Source organism: Dermacentor albipictus, unplaced genomic scaffold, assembly GCF_038994185.2.
Source record: "Dermacentor albipictus isolate Rhodes 1998 colony unplaced genomic scaffold, USDA_Dalb.pri_finalv2 scaffold_31, whole genome shotgun sequence".
NCBI classification, from domain to species: domain Eukaryota; kingdom Metazoa; phylum Arthropoda; class Arachnida; order Ixodida; family Ixodidae; genus Dermacentor; species Dermacentor albipictus.
In genome coordinates this window covers 3118806-3142986 of record NW_027225585.1, presented here as the reverse complement: position 1 = coordinate 3142986, position 24181 = coordinate 3118806, and the positions used below count along the sequence as shown (strand labels likewise).

Sequence of the window (24181 nt, the reverse complement as noted above, 5' to 3'; positions counted from 1 at the left end):
ATCAACGACTTAACGACTTCTTGCTTGCTTACAGGAACACCCCGAATTCCGTAACAGGAAGAACGCCGGCTGAGCTGTTCCTGAAACGACAACCTCGAGTGAAGCTTTCACTCCTAAAGCCAAGTTTTGTGCAGGATATGCGCAGCCGTCAAGACAGAGACACCACCCATCGCAACGAGGGCCGAGCAAGGGACCCGTAGATGGAAGCCGGTGACACAGTTCTCGTCAAGACTACGAGAGGGGAAACCCTGTCGTGGGAGGAAGCTGTCGTAGTGCAACGCGTTAGCGACTCTACTTTTGTAGTCAAAGTCGGTGACCATTTTCGTTTTGTGCATATCGACCACTTGAGACCCAGCTGGATTACGGGATCAAAGACTTCATTCCATCCGGACGCCGCAAAAAAAGCGCATCCTGAGTCCACTCCAAGTGCCTGTATTCAACGAGATTTTCTACCAACACCCTCCGAAGAAAACACCCCTGCTGACTCCATGATTGGTGCTCCTACTGCGGACCAGCTTGAGGATGTTCGCTTAGATGACTCTACTTCAACTAAGGAACCGGCATCGCAGCCTGAGGCAAGACACTCAGCAGCGCAGCCTGCAAGTATCACCCCATCAACCATGGCATCACCTGAAGAGGTCCATCTGCGAAGAAGTAATCGCGCAAGGCGTCCTCCTGATCGCTATCAAGCCTCCAACTATGAGCGCGGAAAGAAACGCGTGTAGCTTTAATTAAGGAGGAAGGAATGTTCTGTATCGGCCAGGCGGTCTGATAAGATTGTACCGCGAATGACGTGTGCCTGACCGGCATGCAGCGTTATATATAAAAGTACGCTGCTGCCTTGAATAAAGAGCTTTTTGCGTTGCTGCCACCGAAGCGTCTGTCTGCTGCTTAAAATAGAACAATATTATATGCGGGTTCGTGTTTTATGTGGTTTTTTTTGGGTATGCATCAACAAGGTTCTAGTATGTGAGAAACAACGTCACGTCACCGAAATTTACAGCAGACTTATGTAGGCTGCACATTCACACTAGTGAAACATGCTGTGCTGGCCCACTGGTAGGAGGTGGTATGACTAGAGCTGACAGCGAAGCCATGACTAGAGAACACTGGTGGCCGGCATGCGGTAGGAACAGTCTGTGCATTATCACAGTTGCTCGGGGCCCAACGGAAAGAGCGACCACGGTAATCCTAAACCTGTTATTAGCTCCTGCTTGCCATCAGTGCTGGCGTAAAGGCACCTGGAAGACTCAACAGGGCAGACACACAACTGCTCTCCGCAACAGCAACTTTACTCCAACGTAATAGCCGTGGCCAGACATGACGCCTGGGAGAGTCCAAGTAAAGCAGGGGCAGGCAGCACTTGGTCGGTTAGTGTCGCATTCGCGTGCCTGTAGCTCACTTTTCTAGCTGTCTTTGGTTCCGCTGTGTGCAATGGGCTGCAAGTCAAGTTATACAGCTCCTGCGACAGTTTATCTGCTCAGAAAATGGGAACGCTGATCACACCGATAAACTGACATGTCGACGAGCAGGATGGTCGAGGAAGAAGGCTTAACGATCTGGACGACAGGTCTAGCAATTCCGATACAGAGAGAGATGCAATTAAAGTGTTACGATTTGCAAATAGTGCACATTCATTTTTACTGCAAAGTTATCCAACGCATTTTTCAAATCATTACCGTGTTTAATGTATATTAGAATTTTGGCTGTTTTAAAAAAGTTTGCATAAAATTTAGCCCACATAATTTTTCAGGACAAGTGCGTTCATTACAGGAGTGTATAAGGTATAGAAACAAAATGGACCAAAATAGTGCTGATACCTCGAGTGGAAAATTTTCACAGTTCAAATTTATTGGTAGGCTTCTAGAAAATTTTGAACTTTAATATAAAAAATTAAGGGCAGCATGTAAAGCATATAGCCCGCTAAGCATAGTTTTTTGTATTCCGGGATTGTGTAGGGGCAGAGGTAAGAACAACATGGGTTAATTCTGGTCATGTGGCCCAAACTGGTAGTGCCAGCTCATGCCTGAAGCACCGTCAGTGGGTGGTCGCCGAGAAGACTTATCACAGAAGCAGAAGTGTTGCTTGAACTCATAGAAGAAAGCTCTGAAGAAAGAGTGGACCACTCAGTCAGTTAAGACAGTTTCCCAACAGTGAACAGTACTACTGTATTTACACAGGTAACGAATGCATTTCTCCACTAAAAAACGGAAGCAAAGTTGGGGGTGTGTTTATGCAGGGTAAATTTTATGGGAGCTTTTATGAAACAGCAAAAATTGAAAAGCAAGATGGTAATTTGAAAAATGCATTACATAGCTTATCCTTGCGGTAAAATTACACATGTACTATTTGCAAACCATAACAGCATTTCTATTACATTTCACTCCGTATCGGAACCACCAAACCGTGATCTGCCGTGATCGCAAACATCCTGTTGAACTGCTGCTTTTCGGCCCGTTATTTTGAAGAGCACACTGTGTGTGCCTCTTTCCTCGACCATCCTGCTCAGTGGCATAGCAGTTTATCGGTGTAATCACCGTTTCCGTTTTGCGAGCAGATAAATTTCGTCTAGCAGAAGGCATACAAATTGACTTGGGCCGATCACACAGGCAGCAAAATGAGCTACAGACATGCAAATTCGACAGAACACCAGACTATGCCGACTACGCTCCCATGAGCTGTGCTTCCACGCCCGCTCTCTCTCCTATTATGTCAGAGTATGAAGTCCGTAAACTGTAGAAAGTTGCTTTTGCAGAGAGCCAGTTGCTGTTTCTCTCTCTCTCTCTCGAGTATGAGAGGCACCTGTGCGCCAGCACTGGCGGCAACAGGCCGAGTGTTATTAAGTCGCTCTTTCCGTGAGGTCCCAACTGATTGTGATGATGCACGGCGTGTTATTACAGAATGCTTGCCACCAGTGTTCTCTCGTCATTACTTTGCCATCAGCTTCTCAGTCATGCAACCCAGCACCCCTGCGGGTCTGCCACCAAAGCTACTAGAGTGGATGTGCAGCCTACCCAAGTTACCTGTACCATTTCCTTGATGTGGGCTTGGCGTTTCGCACATGGCATCATTACTGAATATTTCCAACACAGCGACGGAATTCGAAATTAGGTGCACTTGCTTTAAACACGTGTATGAATAAAAGGTTCTAGTCATTCAAAAAAAAACTACAGCACAGCAGGCTAACTGACAAACTATCAATATGTTCGTATCAGCAGACCTCTTCAGCTATTGAGTACAAGATCACAACAGGCTAGAACAATGGCTGTAGTAACCTTCTTAACCATTAGCATTGTCATGAAATTCGAGAAACGAACACTGCAATGACGCTTGCAGTTGAAGTAAACGAGCTTCCACAGCAAGATGATCAGCTGCGATTACTAACGAAGGGACCGTTAGACATCTGTGTACCAGCTGCATCGGTATCGTGTAGATACCATGTGGAGATTCTGCTGAATGGCAGTGTCTGACGAGATGTATGCATGGGAAAAAGGGGCCGCAGCCGCATATTCCAATAATTTTTTGTCTGGAAATACTTCAGCCCAAACTTAGTGTTATACGCAAGAATACAGTCCACATAGAAAGCAGAGAAGGAAATATGATGCCACAAAGCTCACTTGTGACGAGGCTCCATCAGGAAGTCCAGCATTTCATCCAAGTCAACTCTCCAGGTTTTATCCGCTGGTATGCTCTGCAAAAAACGAGGGGAAAAAAGAAAAACATGGCAAGATCCCATGCTGTTAACAATTAATCCTTCCAAGTTTGGCTCATGCAGCAGCTGTGCTTCAATGTTGCGACATTCATTAATATGGACAGTTTAAAATGACTGCACTCCTTGTTTATCTTGTCTTAACACTAACCCATTCAGGAAAAAAAAAATGCAAGAATTTTGTGCATTATGATCGAAGTGTATGTGACAGATTTCATGCTGCGTCTGTGCTAAACAGCCTCTGTAAACACCTCACAAACAGTTTTAGCACTGACAGGCACAGACATAGAAAGGAGGGTACAGGATACACTACTCTGTATCCTTTCACCCACCTTTTCGTGTCAGTGTGCCACTGCAAAAACCATTTCGCAAGCCATAACCAACTCATCCTAATCGCCACTCTGACACCTAAAAGAAAGCAAACGGACTGAAAGTTCAACTCTGTGTGCACAGCTGTGCAGTGAACCCATGTAATGTACAGTCAACAGCAAAAGTTTACGGGACGCAGGATCTGCCAAGAAGCTGAATTCTCACGAAGCGGGGTCACACAGCCTCAAATTAAACGTTCCAGCATGTAGTAGCCTTCGCCACCTATGCAGTGATTCATTGAATACAAAGTGTCATGGTTTAACAGTGCAGGAATTCACCTTTTAAGGGGAAACCGCATCCCGTAAACTTTTGCTGTTGACGTACATTTTGCAGGACCGGGACAATGCAGAGAAGTTGTCCGAGTGGTGCTCCACCTACGCTATCACGAACAGCAGCCGGTCACAGAGGTGGACAATGAGAAGGAAATAAAACTCGAGTGAAAAAAAATCGTTACATTATGCCAACCTGGATTTCCACAACACTGCCAGAAATTGGTGCACACATTCACAGAGGACAATTCCTCACTGATAGAAACCCGAGTGGACTTGTGTGTTTACGCAAGACAAGGCTAGCTGACGAAAGCACAGAAACAGCACAAAAGAACGTGTGTAGACACCATACATAACATGCACCTTTGCACCATACAGCGAGGCAGAGTTGCAAGCTAAAAGAGCGGAAAAAAGACCATACCTCATGACGAAGAGTCCTCAGAAGTTCAGTGAGAGCCTCAATCAAAGCCTCCGCTAGACCGACAAGGTTCTCTCGACCTTTGTCAAGCTCGTTCAACAGGCTGCAGAGAGAATGGGCAACAGTAAAACACTCAGAAGCACTGGTATGGCACAGCATCTAGTGCCATTGCACCTAAACCAGTGAAAAAGCTCTCTTTAAAGCTTCGAAGGCATTCCAAACGTACCATCTAGAGACACGCAGAAAGCACTTGCTTCATCGTCATGTGTGCGATGCACATTTCCACATGATAACTGACCAAGACATTTCGCATATAAATGTACTTTCTGGCATAAGGTTACTGTTTGTAACCTAAGGAAACTACACTGTACAATGTTTGCGAAACATTCAAAAACCACCACAAGAGAAAGCTGCAGCAGGAATTGAAATCAAATTGTAAAGTCTACACAGCAGGAGCAAGAATTGCTGAATATATAGATCATATATATATCTCCGATCTGGATAAATAGCCCGAGAATGGTTTAATAAGCCGCAGCTGCAAGTAGAACAACCAGTGCCATACGTTGTAGTACCTCAGTAGTAAACTAACACAGCACATGTTCAGGTTATGTGAAACACTCAAGGCCAGTACAATATGCATGCACCATTTTTACTGCTCAGAGCTTTTTAGTGCACAAGCTCGCTACAAAACAGTTGCAATTGTTAGCAACCCTTGATGGTTTGTACAAATTTAACACTTTCTGGTCCAAGGATTCCTGCAGGAATCTCAACACTTTGTGACAATATCTGACATGAAGAAAAACAAACACCAAGGCTAATTTTAAGCATTGGAAACACTAATCATCGTATTTACTTGCATAATGCTTGCACACAACCCCCTTAAAATTCCCATAGAAAGCTATGGATTATGTTTCACTGGCACTGCCCAAAAAGCCAGAAAATAGATTAAGAAACTTATACAATAGAGTTTGCATAATGAAAATGCAAACCTTAGCCTCAGCAGGATAATAAGCTTCATGGTGCAACTATCGCTGGCCCATCAAAACCAGTGCCATGCAGTGCTCCTTCCCTGTGCTACTCTGTGCCCAATCACTGGACATGATGCCTTAATACCTGTACTTCTGCTTGCACAGCACTGTATGTCAAGCCTCTGTTCAATGGGTGGTCTGGCGCCCTAAATTTTTGACAAAACTGGTAGACAATGGATTACAGCAGGGGTTCCCAGACTTTCTGACCTTGGGGAACAGCACGCGCCTTCCCAGAGTGCGAGGTCCTGCAGAACCCAGTTTCGGAGTGCCCAGATTAGACAATGGCATAGTAGCACTTACACAGTCATGTAATCTGTGACATGTACAACAAGTCGGTACACCTTGCGCACGACTGCACGGTCAATCTTGTATGCGGCCCGCACAGTGTAGGGGAACTCGTGAGTCATCTCAGTCTTGGAGCACAGAAATCCACTACGAAAAGAGAACACATCGCCTTTAAGCTTACAGGTACAAACTTGCACCACATCACTCTATTCCCCTCAACTTAACCATTCTCTCTCTCTCTCTCTCTCTCTCACACACACACACACAAGAAATGCTGAAACTCAAGGGTTAGAAAATCGGGATGCACGTTTTTCAACATACATGATATTGTCCCATGTAACTTGAGCCAAACATTAAAAATAGGCAAATACCACGTAGCTGCACAGAACCAAGGTAGTGTGTTTGCCGTCGCTTGGAGATACTCAGATTTCTTTCATTCTGCCTAATTAAATAATGTCTTAATCAACTTCTCAAATGCTATAATTACATGAAAAGTATCAATGAGAAAATTGTACAGCGACATAAGAAACTCTTGATACAGCTTTCTATTGCTAGATACGCACTACATAAAAGTTTTTCCGAGTGTGTAAGAAGCCCGCAAATACATGTAAAATAGCCGCATGACTGGCCATTCGAGGTACTTTGCGTGTATTCGCGGGCTTCTTTCACACCCGTAAAAACACTTATGTAGCACGTATCGAGCAACAGAAAGCTGTATCGCGGGTTTTTCATGTTGCCCTACAATTTTCCCAGTGACACTTTTCATCCAATTATAATATTTCAGAAGTTGATTACATAAAGATTATCTAATTAGGCTGAATGAAAAATAATCTGAGTATCTCCAACCAACGCCAAACAACCTTACTTTAGTTCTGTGCAGCTCCATGGCATTTGCATATTTTTAATGTTTGGCTTAAGCTAGGTGGGACACCCTGTATAAGACGCACACAGATTCAAAGGGAAATGGCGTCACTGACCAGTAGTCATTGATGACACTCCATGAGTCCTGGAACAGTGCCACAGGTGGAGTGTTCTCTGGTGGGGGCGGGGGCAGCGGCAGAGGTTGCTGCCGATGCAGCTCCAGACGGCGCTTCACTGCCTCCATGGGCGGGCGCAGGGGAAACCGGTTGATGATGTGCGGACGACCGGGAGGAATGTGGGGTGGCAGTGGAGCATCAGGATTCCGCTTGCGCTCTTCTTCAGCGCGGTACTCAGCCTGGTACCGAGCCTCATTTATCGATGCCATAAGAATCACATGTGGAGGGCGGTGTACGTAGTCCACAGTGGGCTCTTTATTAAGGTTGACAAGCCTATGGTTTATTGGCATTGAACGGCCTGGGTTGCGCAGAGGAGGGGGGCGAGGGCGAGCCGAGGTTTCTTTCTTGCTGCGAGCAGAGCATGGAAACAAACCGATACAGTTCGCAATGTTGTCAAAACAAAGAGAAGTTTGTGCGGCAAAAGACCGCAGTGAATTTCGGATCTATGTTCTGTTGTTGAGCTAGTACGCGAATCATTTATAAACGGACAGCCTCCGCAGAAACACATAAAAAAGCGCCGACGAGGTGATCACTTTGTACGGTCTTTCAGTGTGTGCATCCCTTTTCAATGCTCACATGAACCAAACCACAATATTTGATTTGGATGGGCTTGTGTTTCCAAGATTTTGCTGCCACCAGGCGACTCTTTAACATTGCACCTTTCAGGGTATTTCTTTGAGCACTCCCAAATACAATCTTTAACTGCTGCAGAAGTTCTCATGACAGTGTTTATTCGCCCGGCTCAATCGATTATTTCAATGCAGCACATCTTTTTTTACATTTTCAAGTTTTAGCAGGAGTCTTTTTCACCACACGTAAACACAAGAAGCGCTGAAAACCATTAGCATCAGAGAAGGGCATTGCAACAAAGTTGCGGCCCTTGTTAAGTCACAGAAGTATATGGGAAACAGTAATGGTGACAGTTATCTTGACTTCAAAGTTTGTAGACTGAAGAGTTTTTCGCTGAATCTTCTTCGAAATATTGCAATTCTTGTTCTAGGGTTGACAGCAGTAAGCATTGTGAAACATAGTTCCAGCGCACATTTGAACAAGGACGAGGCGAGAAAGACAACACAAACGCCGGACTTCAACTGAGTTTTATTCATTGGAAACAGGGCTTTATGTACACAGGGGGAGGGGGTGGGGAACTGCTACTGCGCAGGACCACTCAAAAATATTTCCTTGGTCTAGGCAAGGTCATCACAGGTGTCAAAAAAAAGAGAAACTTTTCCCTCTTTTTTTTCCCTTCTATTTACGTCACACAGTGCAATCTTGTTCATGTCCCGCCCTGCCTAGCTGATTCGACACATCCGTTTGCCCTTAGATAGTCAATTTCTTTTGTCCCGAGTGCAACAGAAGGAGCACTGACACAGTTCTCGTTTGCATTGGAAATACAACACGCCTCAAATATTTCCCGGTGTTTCTGATCGCTATATTTGCGCAACACGCGTGTTCGTTCGAAAAAAGCCTCGCATGCTGGCTTGTGCGAGCAACGGCGTATGTGGTCGGCTAAATGACCAGCGCCACTTAGTGATGTAGCATTCCTGCGATGCTCTAGCAAGCGTTCATTCAGACAGCGCCCGGTTTGGCCGATATAGCATTTCCCACAGGCGAGGGGAATACTGTACACAACGCCGACGTCACATTCAACGAGGGCTTTGGTGTGCTTAATTTTGCAGGCTGGTTTCTTCTGGGATTGGTTTACAAGGCGACACATTCGTCCCAGCTTTTCCGGTGCTGAAAACACAACACGCACCCCGCACCTGTCGGCAACCTTCTTGAGGCGGTGAGACACCTGGTGCCAATAAGGCACTACGACAGGGCGCTTTTGCGGGCGTGCGTCTTTTTTCTGCCTGCGCCTCCCACCAGCCTTTGCCTCGCGAATCTGGCTCTCTACCACCGAGGCCACGATTTCTCCGTGGAACCCAGCCTTCTCCAGACGCCTTAGCTGGGCGTCGACGCTGTCACGAACTTGATGTTCGCATGACTTGTCTAGTGCAGAGTGGATGCAGTTTTTTGCTATAGCTCTTTATACGAGCTTGGAGTGGGCCGATTGATAATTCAGAATTTGTTTTTTCGACCGTGGCTTGTACTGCCAGCACACGCGCGCTCCGTGAAAAATCAGACACAAGTCGAGGTACTGGATGCGACCATCATGCGGCAGTTCGTGCGTGAACTTCATTCCAAAGGCGTTCCTAGCAAAAATATCGAGAATGTTGTTTATACTATTGCTTTTATCCTGAGCATCAGTCGTATTCATTACCACGAGGTAATCGTCGACATATCTAAAAACTTTCTGCACGCCTGCGTTGTAAAGGGACGCTTGAATGCGCTTGTCAATACTTGCTAAAAAAATATTGCTTAAAAGTGGAGCTAGGCAAGAGCCGATGCACACTCCTTCTTTTTGGATAAAACAGCTATCATTAAAAGTGATAATGGTGGATGAGAGATAAAAGGAAATTAGTTCTAAAAAATTGTCGGTTGATAACCCAGTCATGTTTTGGAAAGCCACTGGTGCCATGTCTTCAACGTGGCTTCTAACCGCGCTGAAAAGCTCAGGATGAGGCAATGAGTAAAACAAATCTTCTACATCGATAGAAAATGCAAACCTGTTTTGACAAGAGGTTTCACAGCCAGAAAAGTATTCGATAACCTCTGTAGAATTTTTTACCAGGAAAGGGTCTTCTAACGGAATGGTACTAAGGTGCTTCTGCAGATACCTTGACAAGATGCCCTGCCAAGAGCACTTCTCAGTGACAATAGCCCTGAATGGAACAGATTCCTTGTGGGTCTTTACAGTGAAGAAAACACTTAAAGACAAAATGTCAGCAGCGTTGATGCTCTTTCTTAATTTTTCTAGGTTGAGCTCTTCACATAAAGCAAGTGGGCCGATTGAATTATCAATCGGCCCACTCCAAGCTCGTAAAAAGAGCTATAGCAAAAAACTGCATCCGCTCTGCACTAGACAAGTCATGCGAACATCAAGTTCGTGACAGCGTCGACGCCCAGCTAAGGCGTCTGGAGAAGGCTGGGTTCCACGGAGAAATCGTGGCCTCAGTGGTAGAGAGCCAGATTCGCGAGGCAAAGGCTGGTGGGAGGCGCAGGCAGAAAAAAGACGCACGCCCTCAAAAGCGCCCTGTCGTAGTGCCTTATTGGCACCAGGTGTCTCACCGCCTCAAGAAGGTTGGTGACAGGTGCGGGATGCGTGTTGTGTTTTCAGCACCGGAAAAGCTGGGACGAATGTGCCGCCTTGTAAACCAATCCCAGAAGAAACCAGCCTGCAAAATTAAGCACACCAAAGCCCTCGTTGAATGTGACGTCGGCGTTGTGTACAGTATTCCCCTCGCCTGTGGGAAATGCTATATCGGCCAAACCAGGCGCTGTCTGAATGAACGCTTGCTAGAGCATCGCAGGAATGCTACATCACTAAGTGGCGCTGGTCATTTAGCCGACCACATACGCCGTTGCTCGCACAAGCCAGCATGCGAGGCTTTTTTCGAACGAACACGCGTGTTGCGCAAATATAGCGATCAGAAACACCGGGAAATATTTGAGGCGTGTTGTATTTCCAATGCAAACGAGAACTGTGTCAGTGCTCCTTCTGTTGCACTCGGGACAAAAGAAATTGACTATCTAAGGGCAAACGGATGTGTCGAATCAGCTAGGCAGGGCGGGACATGAACAAGATTGCACTGTGTGACGTAAATAGAAGGGAAAAAAAAGAGGGAAAAGTTTCTCTTTTTTTTGACACCTGTGATGACCTTGCCTAGACCAAGGAAATATTTTTGAGTGGTCCTGCGCAGTAGCAGTTCCCCACCCCCTCCCCCTGTGTACATAAAGCCCTGTTTACAATGAATAAAACTCAGTTGAAGTCCGGCGTTTGTGTTGTTTTTCTCGCCTCGTCCTTGTTCAAATGTGCGCTGGAACTATGTTTCACAATGCTAATCATAACCAACTAGCCCAGCTGTCCATACTTAGCGACAGCAGTAAGGTTGGTTCTCAACTGACAACTGAATTTTAAGAATTTTGCGATATGAGCAATCTCCTAAGAAACAGGAGTCGCAGCACCAGCAACACTGAGAAGCAAGAACTACCTCACAAATTGAGAAAGCAGAATGGCGGGTGGCTTTTGCAGGAGTCAGTGCAACTTTCATGAACCATCTGCATTTTGACTTTTTTGCCCCGTCAGAAAATAAAATGCTGCAATTAAGGTGCTGCATCTGTGGCTACAGCCAATTCTAGTGCTAGCTAGTAACAATTCATGGCCCTTTTTTGGCCGTGAGCACGAGTTCTGGGAGTGCTGCAATGGCTTCAGAGAATGGGCTACAGCACGAACAGGCTTCCCGCAGGGCGCACCCCTCGTCACTAGGTTCGAGCGTTGTAATCAGGCAAGCAAGGCACATAGCTAACACAGCGGCAGTCAAAATTGATGGCAATCATGCCTGCAAAGTATCAAACGGCTCGACACTGTGAAAATAGATGAAATCTCAAACAGAAGCCTGTGCACCCTTCCTCTCGAGGGAGCCTTACAGTCAGAGTCTAGGCCACACACAAATGCCTCTACATAAGACGCACTACCTGCAATGACATCCACTATAGCACATGACCTCAGTAAATTGGCCATGCAGAACATGCCATACTGCCACTGGGAGGGTGCCACAGCAAAAAAAGGAAGAAAAAAATTCAATGGCGATTTAGCAGTAAATGAAAGAGAAATGTGTTAGAATTACGTTGCACCTCTTTGTGGTACCAGAACCACAATTTAAACCATGTTCGCTACATTTCAAAGTGTTGCTCAGGAGCTCACTCCACACACGTCCTGCCCCTAAAGGAGCGAAGTGCAACTGACGGTGGTCCAGAGCAGACCACTCAGGCATGTGCACACAGCCACACAGACATTCTCTTTTAAGCCCTCCTATCCAATATCTACCTCTACCACATAACCAGCTGCCCACACTGTTTTTTTTTTATTTCGACACTCCTAAAGGTAACGCATTAAAAAAATGGAGGCAGGGCTTATTATGTAAACGTGATGTGGTCCATCAGCTTCGATATGGGAGAAGGCACGGAAGAAATGTCGGCTTTCTGATGGTGGTCAAAATGGAAGGCGAGTATGCTGGTAGTGAAACTCGCCTACTGGCAGCATACAACACTGCATTACAATTTTTTCCATCTCCTCTGATAATGAGCAGACTAGAAAAATTGTAGTAAAATATTTCTTGACGGTGCTTTACAACTTTCACCGTATAATCTAAACTTTCAACGAGGCCTGCTGAGGGGCCCTTTAAACGAAGACATTCATTCGCGCTTCACCTCCACGGACATACCTCTGCACCCAAAATTTTACAACTATGCACCACAATCTAGGTGCGGTGTAGAGGTGCAAATAGTGACATTATATTCAGCTGGCATTTCTCAATGCATAAAAAGATCATGTGCAAGGTAGTTGGTCTCTTCACAGCATACCCAGCACTCTTGAATATGACCTGTTTGTATATCCATTCTTTACGCAAACAAGGCACATGTAAACACAAGTATTGTTTGTCGGTTCTAAATCAGTGCCTGTGCCTTCTGCTGCTGCCCTCAGACCAAGTTTAAGGCCCGTCAAGTTGCTGCGAGCAACTTTTACCTTAAATCCCCCATAAATTGTACGTTTATGGAAATAAAGGCATTTGTATAACATCAACAACTTTTAAGGTAATTGGTTGATACGTTAGTCTCATCCAACCATGACATGCTCAAGTACTGCTATCTATGCCACAGCATAGCAGAACACATCACTATGGAAACAGTACCCATCTGACGGGCATGCGAAGGGGTGCACATGCCATGTTTTACAAGCAGAACCATGCTCAGACTTTCTTAAACAACTGCATTCGACTGCAAGTGTCAAATCTAACATCAACATTCCAGCACACTACCAACAACAGCGCCCATATGTTTTACAATAACCACTGGCACATTGTGCAATCAGTGAGGGCACGATGAGTGTGTACTGCAAAATTTAGGTGGCTGTCTTGTGGCTGCTATCATCTTGCAAAGGTCATGAGTCATGGTTGCTACATACAACCCCTATATCCCAGGCACAGTCTACTTGAGAGATGAAGCCAGCCATGTCACAGGCTCATTTGCATCTAACCTCCCTACCTTTCCTTTATCATTTGCTCTCTCTCTCTTAATGAAGAGACTTGGCACAACACTGTAGGCTATGTGGTGTTATGTTGCTATAACACACGTGAGTTCTATAAACACGTACAGGAGACAAGGAACTGCCTGAAGTTTCAGCGCTCAGCAAACCAAAAAGTAGCCACATACAAACTCTCAACACTTACACAAGTAGGGCCAAGCCTACATGGCTGATTGCAAGACACTAGCAGCTAAAATTTGCAACAGTTCCCTAGCAACATTTGGACTTTGCATTAGGATCATGCCAGAGGTTGTGGCCCTCTGGCAAGATTCCTTTATTCACTTCCACTCCACAAGCATTTAAGAGATATCTGCAGATGGATGCCACCCAGTTCTAACAATGAAATTTTCCACTCATCCAAGATGAAGTGCCACTTAGGTTAGTATAGACTGCTTCACTGGCACAGAAAAGACTTTTGGCTAGCTCAGTGCTTGAAAATTTATGACAACTATTCACAATGTTTCATGTCTGACCACAGCCATCCCGAGGCACATTACTTGCAACTGAGGGTTAACTGCATGCGATAGCACACTCGCAGCTATGAACAGTTGCAACCATAGCCTGAACAAAGCTTTAATGCAGCGCGTTCTTAAATCTTGCCCGCAGCCTTAACTGAATTTGTTGCTACATCCAAGGTCACAGACTGCACCAACATTTTTAACTTTCTAAGCAACATCAGTATGCACAGTGGCAAACAAAAGATTGTATGCAAAGGCTGATTCACTGTGAAACTAGCACAGAAGCACTGGCACTTGCTTAAACCTACAAGGCACTGTGTATACAGTTGTGTATATGCCAACAGCAAAAGCATTGACGAAAGTAATGGCATTTAAAAAGTGTTGCATACATCTTGAAACACTTCCGATTGGAATTGTGCTACAATTTTTAATAAAATTCGGAAAATGTTTTCAATAAAACAAATGGTAAAGTAGTCGAGTGGTTTCACTTCTTTCATTGTTTTTCAGAATGCGCTTCACCAGGTGCAATTTTTCCAGTGACTGGACAGGAGCTTTTCAAGTCTGCTAGGCATGATATGTCCTCGTATGTGGTGTTCCTGTAGCGAGTTTTTGCATGGAGTCCACATTCTGTAATTATGACAAAACTCTGTAAAGAATTGAAAATCCTTACTCTATTCTGCAGCTGTAAGGAATGAGGTGAAATTAAGTTAGATCAACACAATTAATTAGCGCCTTAGAAGTACAGTTGAAGGAGAAACGCCAGCTGACCACTGCTGCCTAATAATGGCTGCGTGCATGAATGCGCACAAGTTCCTTGTGCCGCTACAGTCACGACCAATGAGCATGCTTCGCCGGCCTCGACAAGTGTCCAGTCACTGCAGTAGGCGATGCGGCTGGTTCAACGGTACACAAACCTCCCGAGAAAACGAGACGCCGTACCGCGACGCAAATAACCCTACTTTTCAATTAAAGCCAAGGAAGTACAGCGCGAAAGATCGCGTGACGCGCAGTGCAGATCGTGGATAGAACGACGTAAATAAATATACATAAATGAAAGTCACAGCACCGACAAGAGCCCGACAGCCTGGTAGCAGTCGTGCGGCTGCGATAAGCGCCAGCATGCCCAGACTGTCGGAGCGACAGCTAAGATCGGAAGGCCCAAAGACACGATCGCGGGGAGTCTGGAAATGAACAATTCATGAAAAAAGGCCGCGAAGCTTGAAGTTGCGTTCCGTCGAGTTCGGAACTGAATGATCCCCGTGTACTAATTTACAGCGCAAGAGAAAATGTAGTTGTGGCAAACGGCGGCACCTTTTAAACGCGATCAGAGCCATGAACGCTATCGGTGGGAACGTGTGTGGCTCGAATGGTTGTGGGTCCTGGCGCGCTCGGCTCGCGCCATGAATGAAACGTAAGCGTTTAATTATCCAAGGCGGCGCTTGCGCAAAAATTCGATCGCATAACGATAGATTACGATTGCATTGAAGTAATAAACCTAAAGATTATTCTCAATCCTTCTGCAAAATGGCCGGCGGCTACACAGCGATGCGCACTCGCCTCGCGCCATCAAGGAAACATTGGTTAGCGTTTCACGATTGAGGTCAAGACTGCGCTTCGACGAAAACACGATCGCACGACGTGTGATCATGATCTTGTTATTCGAAGTTCGACATAAGAGTGGCTCGCAACGGTCGCGACCCGCACGACCAAATTTGCAACGCCGGTCAACTTTTTAAACGGAGGACGCGTCCTCGAACGTGCTTTGCGACTTCCAGACATTTAATTCGAGCAGCCACGGCGAAGCTCGTGACAAAGGCAATATAGGGTGTATAAATAAGTGCACGAACGAAGCTCCATCAGAGCTACCGCGACTATGCGTCGACCGATGCCGAGCGTCCGATTAGGACAAGCAGGAGACGAACAGTTGCGAAGGCGACCATACCTGACGTCGGGCTGCTTGGAGCGCTCTTCTCCGTCCATGATAAGCGGGCCAGGGGACCAACACGCTAACGGGAAGCTACGACGGCTACCGGTACACTTCACCTTCCAGGGAGGAACGATGGCTAACACTACTAACACTCCGAATCGCCGACAATGTCAGCAGCGAAAACAGCTACCTGAGAACAGACCTCACCGAGCTCGAGCTAATTGCTTCTGTTACCAGCTAGCCAATCCGGCTACTCACATGCAAAGATGGCGACCAATGGGGAACGGCGCACAGCACCGATTCGAGGAAACCTTAGCGCGACGTGGCACAGATAGCGCGAACAGAGTTGAGGCCCGATCATTGGCCGCACGAACCCAGCACAGTGCCGGTTGATCGAACTATAGCGAATGCTGTGTCACGCTGATAACGCGTAAGCTGGTGCAAGCCATGAATGAAGGAAATAGGAGGGAGCATGCCGCAACGCGATGGAAGCCGATGTGGCGGCCCAACACTTGGTAAAAACCATAGAGATTCCTACAAAATTTTGTAGGAAACTATGGTAAAAAAATCAGGGCGCGCGGTAGGTTTTAATACTCCCGGCTGATTTTTTTTTCTCGATACACATTCGAAACCATTTAAAACTTAACATGGCTACCACAGCGGCACTTTCGTTAAAGGGACCCTGAAACGCTTTTGACGATTTTCTACAGACGTACTGAGTCGTTAGAGTAGGTCCTTCTGATCATTAATTGACACATATAAGTGCTCCGCGTAAAGCATGTAATTTATTATGAGGTTTTAAAAAAATGCACATCGCTGCCGATCGCAGAGCACTGCTCGGCGGAATTTTTAGCCGCCCCTACCCATATGACCGAAATCACCCATATGACGTCAGTGGGGCGAGCTATCCGATTGGCTCACCAGGGCGCGTGATCGATAATTTTTCCAACTTTATGATAAACAAATGATCTTCGTAATAGTTGGAATGTTTGTTAATTTGTTTTTATAAAAAGAAAGTAACGTAAAGAGAATGCACAAGAACAATTTTCAGTACACTTAAGCACTTCCGGCAAACAGCAATGGTCGTCTGCTTGTGTACAACGTACTCCATTTTGACGAGAGCTCCGCGGTCAGAGTCGGTCTCAGTCTTTTCGCGAGCACTATGATTCGACTTTGTTGCCTTGTGGACTGCAAACGTAGCGACTGGCAATATGTCAAGCAGTGACATTGTGTCCCTCTGCAAGGCAGCGTACGAGCGAACTGGCTGCTGCGCATCGGACTGCCGCTATCCGATCGGCGCCAGGATTTGCGCGTTTGTGGCCGTCACTTTACACCGGAAGATTACTAAAGCAATAGCGTTTCGCGAGTCCGGTATTAGGGCAAGCGCAAGGGGACAGGGCCTGCCGCTTGACTGTGCCGTAACAGGATGAGCCATGAGATGAGCAGAAGGGCAAATGTGAATAGTCTGCACGGTGCAGCCACCTGGCGGCACAGAGCTCAACCATACACAGTAGCAGCAACGAAGCGCATTCTTCTTTGCTGCTGGTGTGTACTTTTCGCAGGAGTGTAATCATCAACACGTTGTTTTTATAAATGTTTAAAATGTTTTACACTTGGTTAGAGCAATATTAGCGCTTTGTTTCGCTGGTTAAGCGCTGCGCCAACAAGTGTATGGACCGTGCAGACCGATCAGGCCGCTCACGTACAGGCTCGTTCAAAATATGTGCGAACACGGCGAAGCGTGGCCGCGCTCCGCGGAGCGCCAGCGCATCCGGAGCGCTCGCGCATCGAAACAATGTGGCGCAGGCGCACAGGAGTCTGAAGGCGGTGCTTCGTGTCGTCTGCTACAGCGCGGAAGCGCACCTGGGTGCTGGCAGCGCCCTGACGTGCCGAGATGGCATTGTCGCATTTTACTGACTGCAGCGCGTTGTTGTTGGTTCCGCATACGGCAACTCAGCAGCGTGTGTTTGCAGTGCAGCGTTCTCGGTTGAATACAGGTGTTGTTTCAAATTTCTCAGCTCTAGTGTGGATTAGTTTATGCTGTTAAATGCTCAAAAGTGACTCACGCTTTGGGAGGCGTCGACGTATTAGAGGGATCTGGATCATTTCGACCCTCGGTGATTCTTACCATGCACAGATATAGCACATTAAATGACCGTCTTTCCTTTCGCCTCCATCAAACCAGGGCCGCAGTTGCCGAGATCGAACTTGGTTCCCCCGACAGTGAAGTGAGGCGCTCCCCACAGAGCTGGCGCAGCGAAACATTCTCAGCACTTGGCCGCACTCTACAGGCGGCGTGATGTAACGGAGCACAGCTTTGTTTTCTGTGCGTTTTTCCTAATTCGAATTAGATGTTTTACAGCAAGAGCTGCTAAACTGATATTACTGTTAGCAGTTTTTTTTTTGTACCGTTTCACAGTCAAGTTCATCGCGTTGAAAAGAAGTATTTTTTTAGTTCTCCATCACGAGATTGCTTAGTTTTGCGGATTAAAATACCAGGTGCTAATGTCTTGCGGGGATGTGAAAACGTACAAAATGCGAGAACACATAGAAATGGAACTCCCAAATACCAATAATTAGTAAACAATCGAAAGAGAGTGAAATGAATTGCAATTTCAAAGAAGCGCATTACGCATCGTACTACAAAAGCGATGCTCTGTCTTACTTGGCTGAATATTGCTGTATCAAAACGTAAATGATGAAAAACCCCACTCACAACCCTACTCTGCATAGCGAACTAAGGCTCCCACTCAAGCACTGCACCGGTTGCCTTTGACTTTCTGCTGCCATCTTTCTTTTTCACTTAGTTTACCCTGAACCCTACGCAGTGTGTCCGGAAATATTATTTACTACTTTCGTCATAAGACAGAATAACATCCTACGTGCCTCACGCTCCCAGAAAAATGTGCGCATTCAGTTTGCACACAGTTGCGTTCATAGCGCGCCAAAAGTTTAGATTGTATCCTGCTATAGACGCTGAAGGTGCCGGTGCTCCTCATCGGACATTTTACACGTAGTAGGAATACGGTACGCATTTAAATATCGCCAACATGACGAAACAAGCAACCATCTATCAGAACGGACAACTGGCGGGAGAACTACAACCCCGCACACCAGGTATACTTTCATGGACAAAAAAAATTTGACATCAAGATAAAGCATCTGATTGAGAACGCAGAACTGATTGTAGGAAATAAAATTCATTATCCACCCGGTCCGTTGAGGGTTTGCTCAGGCGTGGAGTTTTATTTTCTCGAATGTGTTGCTCTTCAACGAGTTCCATGACCAAGATCAGTAGCAGGTCGGGTCGCCTCCTGCGTTTATGACGGCTTTCATCCTGTTCTGGAGGGACCTGTATAGGGATCTACAAAGGCTCGCATCGGACCTCAGCCGCTCCCACTCCTCTTGAACAACAATCCATAGTGCGTCCGCTGAGAGGCCGTGGAGCTGTCGGCTGGTCATAGCACTCTTCATGATGCCCCACACGTTCTCAATAACATTTAGGTCAGGAGACTGAGCAGGCCATTCCAGCACTGCGATATCGCGGAGCTCAAGAAATGCAGCAACTCTTTTCGATTTGTGTATTGGGGAGTTATCATGCTGCAGAATGAAGTCGCCGTCCGGAAATGGTCCTCCTAGAAGGTACGGGAAGAGCACATCGTCCAGGATTGAGCAGTAGGCCTCTCCATTGAAGCGGCTCTCAATGCGAACCAGGGGTCCCAGGCCTTCGATGGTCACAGCGCCCCAAACATTCACAGCGGACCGGCGGCTGGCAGCGACTTGTTGCATGTACTCAGGCATATACCTGCAGAAAACGGAAAAGAATTGTTAGCGTTGGTAAAAATTGCAGGTGCAACCGGCAAGCTAGAAGGAACAAAAATATCAATTACTATCTTTTAGGATTGTCTAAAGGTCATTACCGGGTAACCTAACACAATCATACAAAAAATTGCGAACGAGGCCATTCTTTTATGAATTCAGTTGTTTTGAGGGATCATCGAATATTCCGAGACTGAGGCAAAGCATGATTCCTACGTATGCCATAGTGTAAAAATTGGCTCTCTATCGGCACCTATTTCTTGATGAATGAATGAATGAATGAATGAATGAATGAATGAATGAATGAATGAATGAATGAATGAACTTTATTTCCTCATAATGGGGCCTCACGGTCGGGGGGCAGCAATTAGGAGGCGGTGCCTCTGAGCCGGCTCTCAGCACCGGAGACCGCGGAGACAGTCTTCTAGTAAGCTGTCTCCGCCTGACCGATGATGAGTCTTTGCTGATCCGGGTCCTGGCTCCGGATCAGCTCTTCCCAGGTGGCAAGGTCTGGGATGCTTTGTGATTTAGCTCCAGGAAAATCCTGACACTCCCAAATTAAGTGATTTTGCGAATTCATTCTGTGGGAGCTACTGCAGAGCTCAGGCTCCCCAGCGTCTTCATCGTGCAGTATAGAGTACGGAAAGAATCTGCTGACCTGAAGCCTCCTTCAGGCCCTGCACTCCTTTGGAGTGAGTGACCCATCCGGAAGTGAGAGTGTTCTTCTATCCAATCTAGGTGTTTCGGTTATTTCTCCATACGCCATGAGAGGGTCTTTATTCCCACTCAGGGGCACTTCCACATCAGCTCGGACGTATAATTATCGAGCGAGGCTGTGAGCAGCCTCATTCGCCGGAATGCCCTCATGAGCAGGAACCCATATGAGGGAGACCTCCCTGCTTGAGGGGTATCTTCTTAGTAATTTGTCGGTTTGACTGCAGACCACCCCCTTACAAAAGTTCTGAACAGCTGCCTTACTGTCGGACAAGATGATCTTGTCTTTGGTACTGACGCACGCTAAGGCAATAGCAGCCTCCTTTCCTACTAACGTATTCCTAATATTAATCGATGCTACAGTCACTTTTTCCTCATTCCCATATTTCTTGTTGAAAAATATGCTCTGCGCAATTTAAATGTTCGCGCCAGCTTATAACATTCAATGTTAATAGATTTCAGCCGTGACTGACATAAACTCTGAAACTCCAGTTATTATGGTTGCAGCGTTCGTCACTAATTATAGCTTTGCCGTAATTATAGAGAATTTTTTAATTTTTCTTGAAGTTTAACATGACATTTTGCTTATTGTACGCGCTTTGCAAAACTGCAGTTGTTAGGCCACAGCAAAAATTATTCTAGATACTTTTTAGAACAAGCATATTAACGTTTAAAGCTTAATACCACTAAATACTAGTGCCTAAAATGATCCTTCATTTTAGGATACAATTGCTTAAATGATTGCACTTACCGGCAGTTTTCAGGCCGCCAGACTCGCTGACGTTGGTCCCATCTGGTCGTGAAAGCAGATTCGTCAGTAAAGACGACCTTTCCCCAGTGCTCCTCTGTCCATTGCTCATGATCTCGGGCAAATGCCAGGCGCGTCCCCTTGTTCTTCACGCTCACAAGTGGCTTCTGTGCAGCTATTCTTGACCTGAGGCCAGCCGCGTGCAGGCGACGCTTCACTGTTGCGTTCGACACACTGAGAAGCCCGACAGTGTTCTTAATTTCAGTCGCAGTGGCATTTGGCTTGTCCACAGCGGCCGCAACGATGTTCATGTCGTCGTCTTCATTGGTGACTTTGGGACGGCCTGTCCGCGGACGATCCTTGATTCTTCGCTCCTTTCGGTATGCCTGAACGATCCGGTTCACGGTCGAAAGTGGCCGATTTGTTAGCATTGATATCTTCCTCTGAGAGTATTCTTGGCACCCGCCGTGGTTGCTCAGTGGCTATGGTGTTGGGCTGCTGAGCACGAGGTCGCGGGATCGAATCCCGGCCACGGCGGCCGCATTTCGATGGGGGCGAAATGCGAAAACACCCGTGTGCTTAGATTTAGGTGCACGTTAAAGAACCCCAGGTGGTCAAAATTTCCGGAGTCCTCCACTACGGCGTGCCTCATAATCAGAAAGTGGTTTTGGCACGTAAAACCCCAAATATTAAAAAAAAAAGTATTCTTGGCGGCTTAGCTCTACAATTCGCCATCTTTCGCTATCCGGAACACGAGACATCGCTTGCTCTACCAAGATTCGGCGAAAAATGAACACTACTCAACTGTTACACCGCTTTTATTACTGAGGCAGCATAAGAAACAAGGAAGAAAAGAAAGAAGTGGCATCACTACTTTTAAAACTGACAGCTTGACGTTCGTAAGCCGATAAACATAAAGAATGTGCTGTGGATCGTGCTTTGACAAGTCATCCGAGAACCATTCACTAGTACAGAGCAGTCGCTTAGCTTGGCACTTATCTGCAGCAGCTTATCAGCCGCGCCAGAGGATAAGAGATTGCCCTGCCCAAGCTAGCTCCCTCTGCCAGTTGATACCCTTCCATAGGACTGAACTACGCGCTGCAATCAGTAACATGCGACAGTGCCATCTCGGCACGTCTGGGCGCTGCCACCACAGAGTTAGGTGCGCTTCCCAGCAAAGCAAGCACGGTGCGCTTCCGCACTGTAGCAGACGACACGAAGCACCGCCTCCAGACTCCTGTGCGCCTGCGCCACATTGTTTCGATGCGCGCCCGCGCCGGATGAGCTGACGCTCCGCGGAGCGCGGCCACGCTTCGCAGCGTTCGCACATATTTTGAACGAGCCTGTACGTCTACGCTAAAGTTCCTTCATCAGCTTGAGTTTATGCCTCCAGTCATTTGCCGAAATGATCAACTTGCCTGTGGTTACCGGAATACCAGACACGTTCGGCGCTACGACAGATTGCTCGCAACGCACGCTGCTTCGATGGGGCTCTTGCAATGCCCAGAGGGCGCTGCGAAAAAGGTGCTGAAAAGCGCCCTCTGTCCTAAAATGGGTCGTACCAAGCTCAGTCGTCTGCTTCGGAAAGCACGTTTACAATATGGACCCCCCACTTTCGTTTGTGTTGTATCACGGCCTGCAGCGAATATCGGGCGCCGAAGATTTTTTCAGGGGTGGCACGCTGCGTAAAGGCAAGAAATTATGCACTGCCGATTACGTGTACGCCGTTCAAGAATTAAGCGGCGAAGTTTTAGCGTGGTGTCAATGGCAAGTGAAGCGAGTCGCGTACGAAGTAGAACTTCAGGTAAGGTTTGCACGCTGCTAGATTCAGGCGCACAAACGCGAGGAAATGCTCGCTATAAATGAATCCACAGCAGCGATAAGCAGACATCATGTGTACGGAACTGCTCGAGCACACGACAGTAATCGCCGCGACGTACGAACTGCTCGAGCGCACGATCGTACGCGCCGTGACGGCAGCGGTCTTTCGACATGCCGCGAAACGGCGGGCCTCCTGCAATCTTTGTTGACTGCATGCCGCTAAACTGATGCAATGCATGTGAGCTCGCACGTACGTGCGAATCGCGCTGCAGCGCGAGCTCGTGCGCTGCTCGCTTGATGTAGCTTTTAATGATAGCGCTCGAACATCGATCTGCTTTCATCAATACTACCTTGCTGCGCCGCCTTAACATGCTGGTTGGAGGTCAAGTATGGTCACATTTAACTCTCTAACCTGTGCTGCTCGTAGTGGGGTAGTGAATTTTCACCGAATCGGCCCGGCCATTTGTGGTCATTTGCACACACCCTGTGGTCACTTCACCACTTCGCATCTGCCGAATTGTTAATTGTCGCTATGGCCGCGTCTCCAATCGTGAATCACCAGCCATGCCTGCTGCTATATATGTCGGTCTGCTGTCGGGACTGTAGGTGCAAAAGACCGAATTATTAAGAACAAAGATAATCAAGCAAGCTTCAAGACAGGCGAAGCAGTCAGCATGGCGCGAAGTTTCGCTTACTCAGCGCGACGAACTGCAGCTGCAGCGCGCCCGTCGCTCCACTTCGTGAGGCCTTGAAGAAAAACGGTAGAATCTGATGTTGGGATTCAGGCCTTCTTGTTCATAGCAGCCCACGACGCAGAAGTAATGACGGTGACGCCTTTTCGAGGCTGGGCTAGGTCTCTCCGGATCGGCGTCACCGATTCCTTCTGCTCCCAGCATTACGTCCCAAGGCACACGGAGAGTCCGTTTTCGTTAAACTATAGGCTGCGGCGAGCTCGCAGCGTGGTCAGTATAGTCTGTGAGAAGTGACGAGCCTTTTCGCACTCGCGACAGGGCAGAAATAAGTGCGAATCGACGCAAAACTCGGCCTGGAAACGTGCTTCGCCACAGTCAGGGCTCAATACGACCCAAGCTGGTACGACCCAGATGTCGCTTGCCGCGCCGCCACCAGGCGCCGCTGCTATACCTCAAACTCCAGCGCAAGACGCCCATAGCTCCGCTTGGGGTCGACGGCCAAGCGCACGGAGGAAGGAAAGTAAGGAGAGGCCCTACCCCTTCCGCGCGCTAGGTGAAAAGTGTGGCGGAAATGACGTATAGACAAGAACGGCACCGAGAGCGGCGCTGCTGCGCCGGCGTTGAGAGCGCCGCATGCGAAGCAAAATTCTATTAGCGGGTGGTACCCCTCTCCCATCTCTCGTTCGCGCCGCCTTGATTT

The 24181-nt window shown here is 47.2% G+C and overlaps 1 protein-coding gene across 2 annotated transcripts in view; it reads right to left on the bottom strand.

The window, feature by feature from the left end:
- Positions 1-24181, bottom strand: part of Swt1 (Swt1 RNA endoribonuclease) — a 176088-nt gene that overhangs the window by 20373 nt on the left and 131534 nt on the right. Inside the window, exons 14-17 of one of the 2 annotated variants that reach the window (XM_065441935.1) lie at positions 7056-7463; positions 6094-6225; positions 4769-4868; positions 3618-3691 (exon numbers count right to left, since the gene is read on the bottom strand). In XM_065441935.1, coding sequence (XP_065298007.1) covers positions 3618-3691; positions 4769-4868; positions 6094-6225; positions 7056-7463 — 714 coding nt within the window. The remainder of the gene's footprint in view (positions 1-3617; positions 3692-4768; positions 4869-6093; positions 6226-7055; positions 7464-24181) is intronic. The other variant, XM_065441936.1, reaches the window with a different exon arrangement.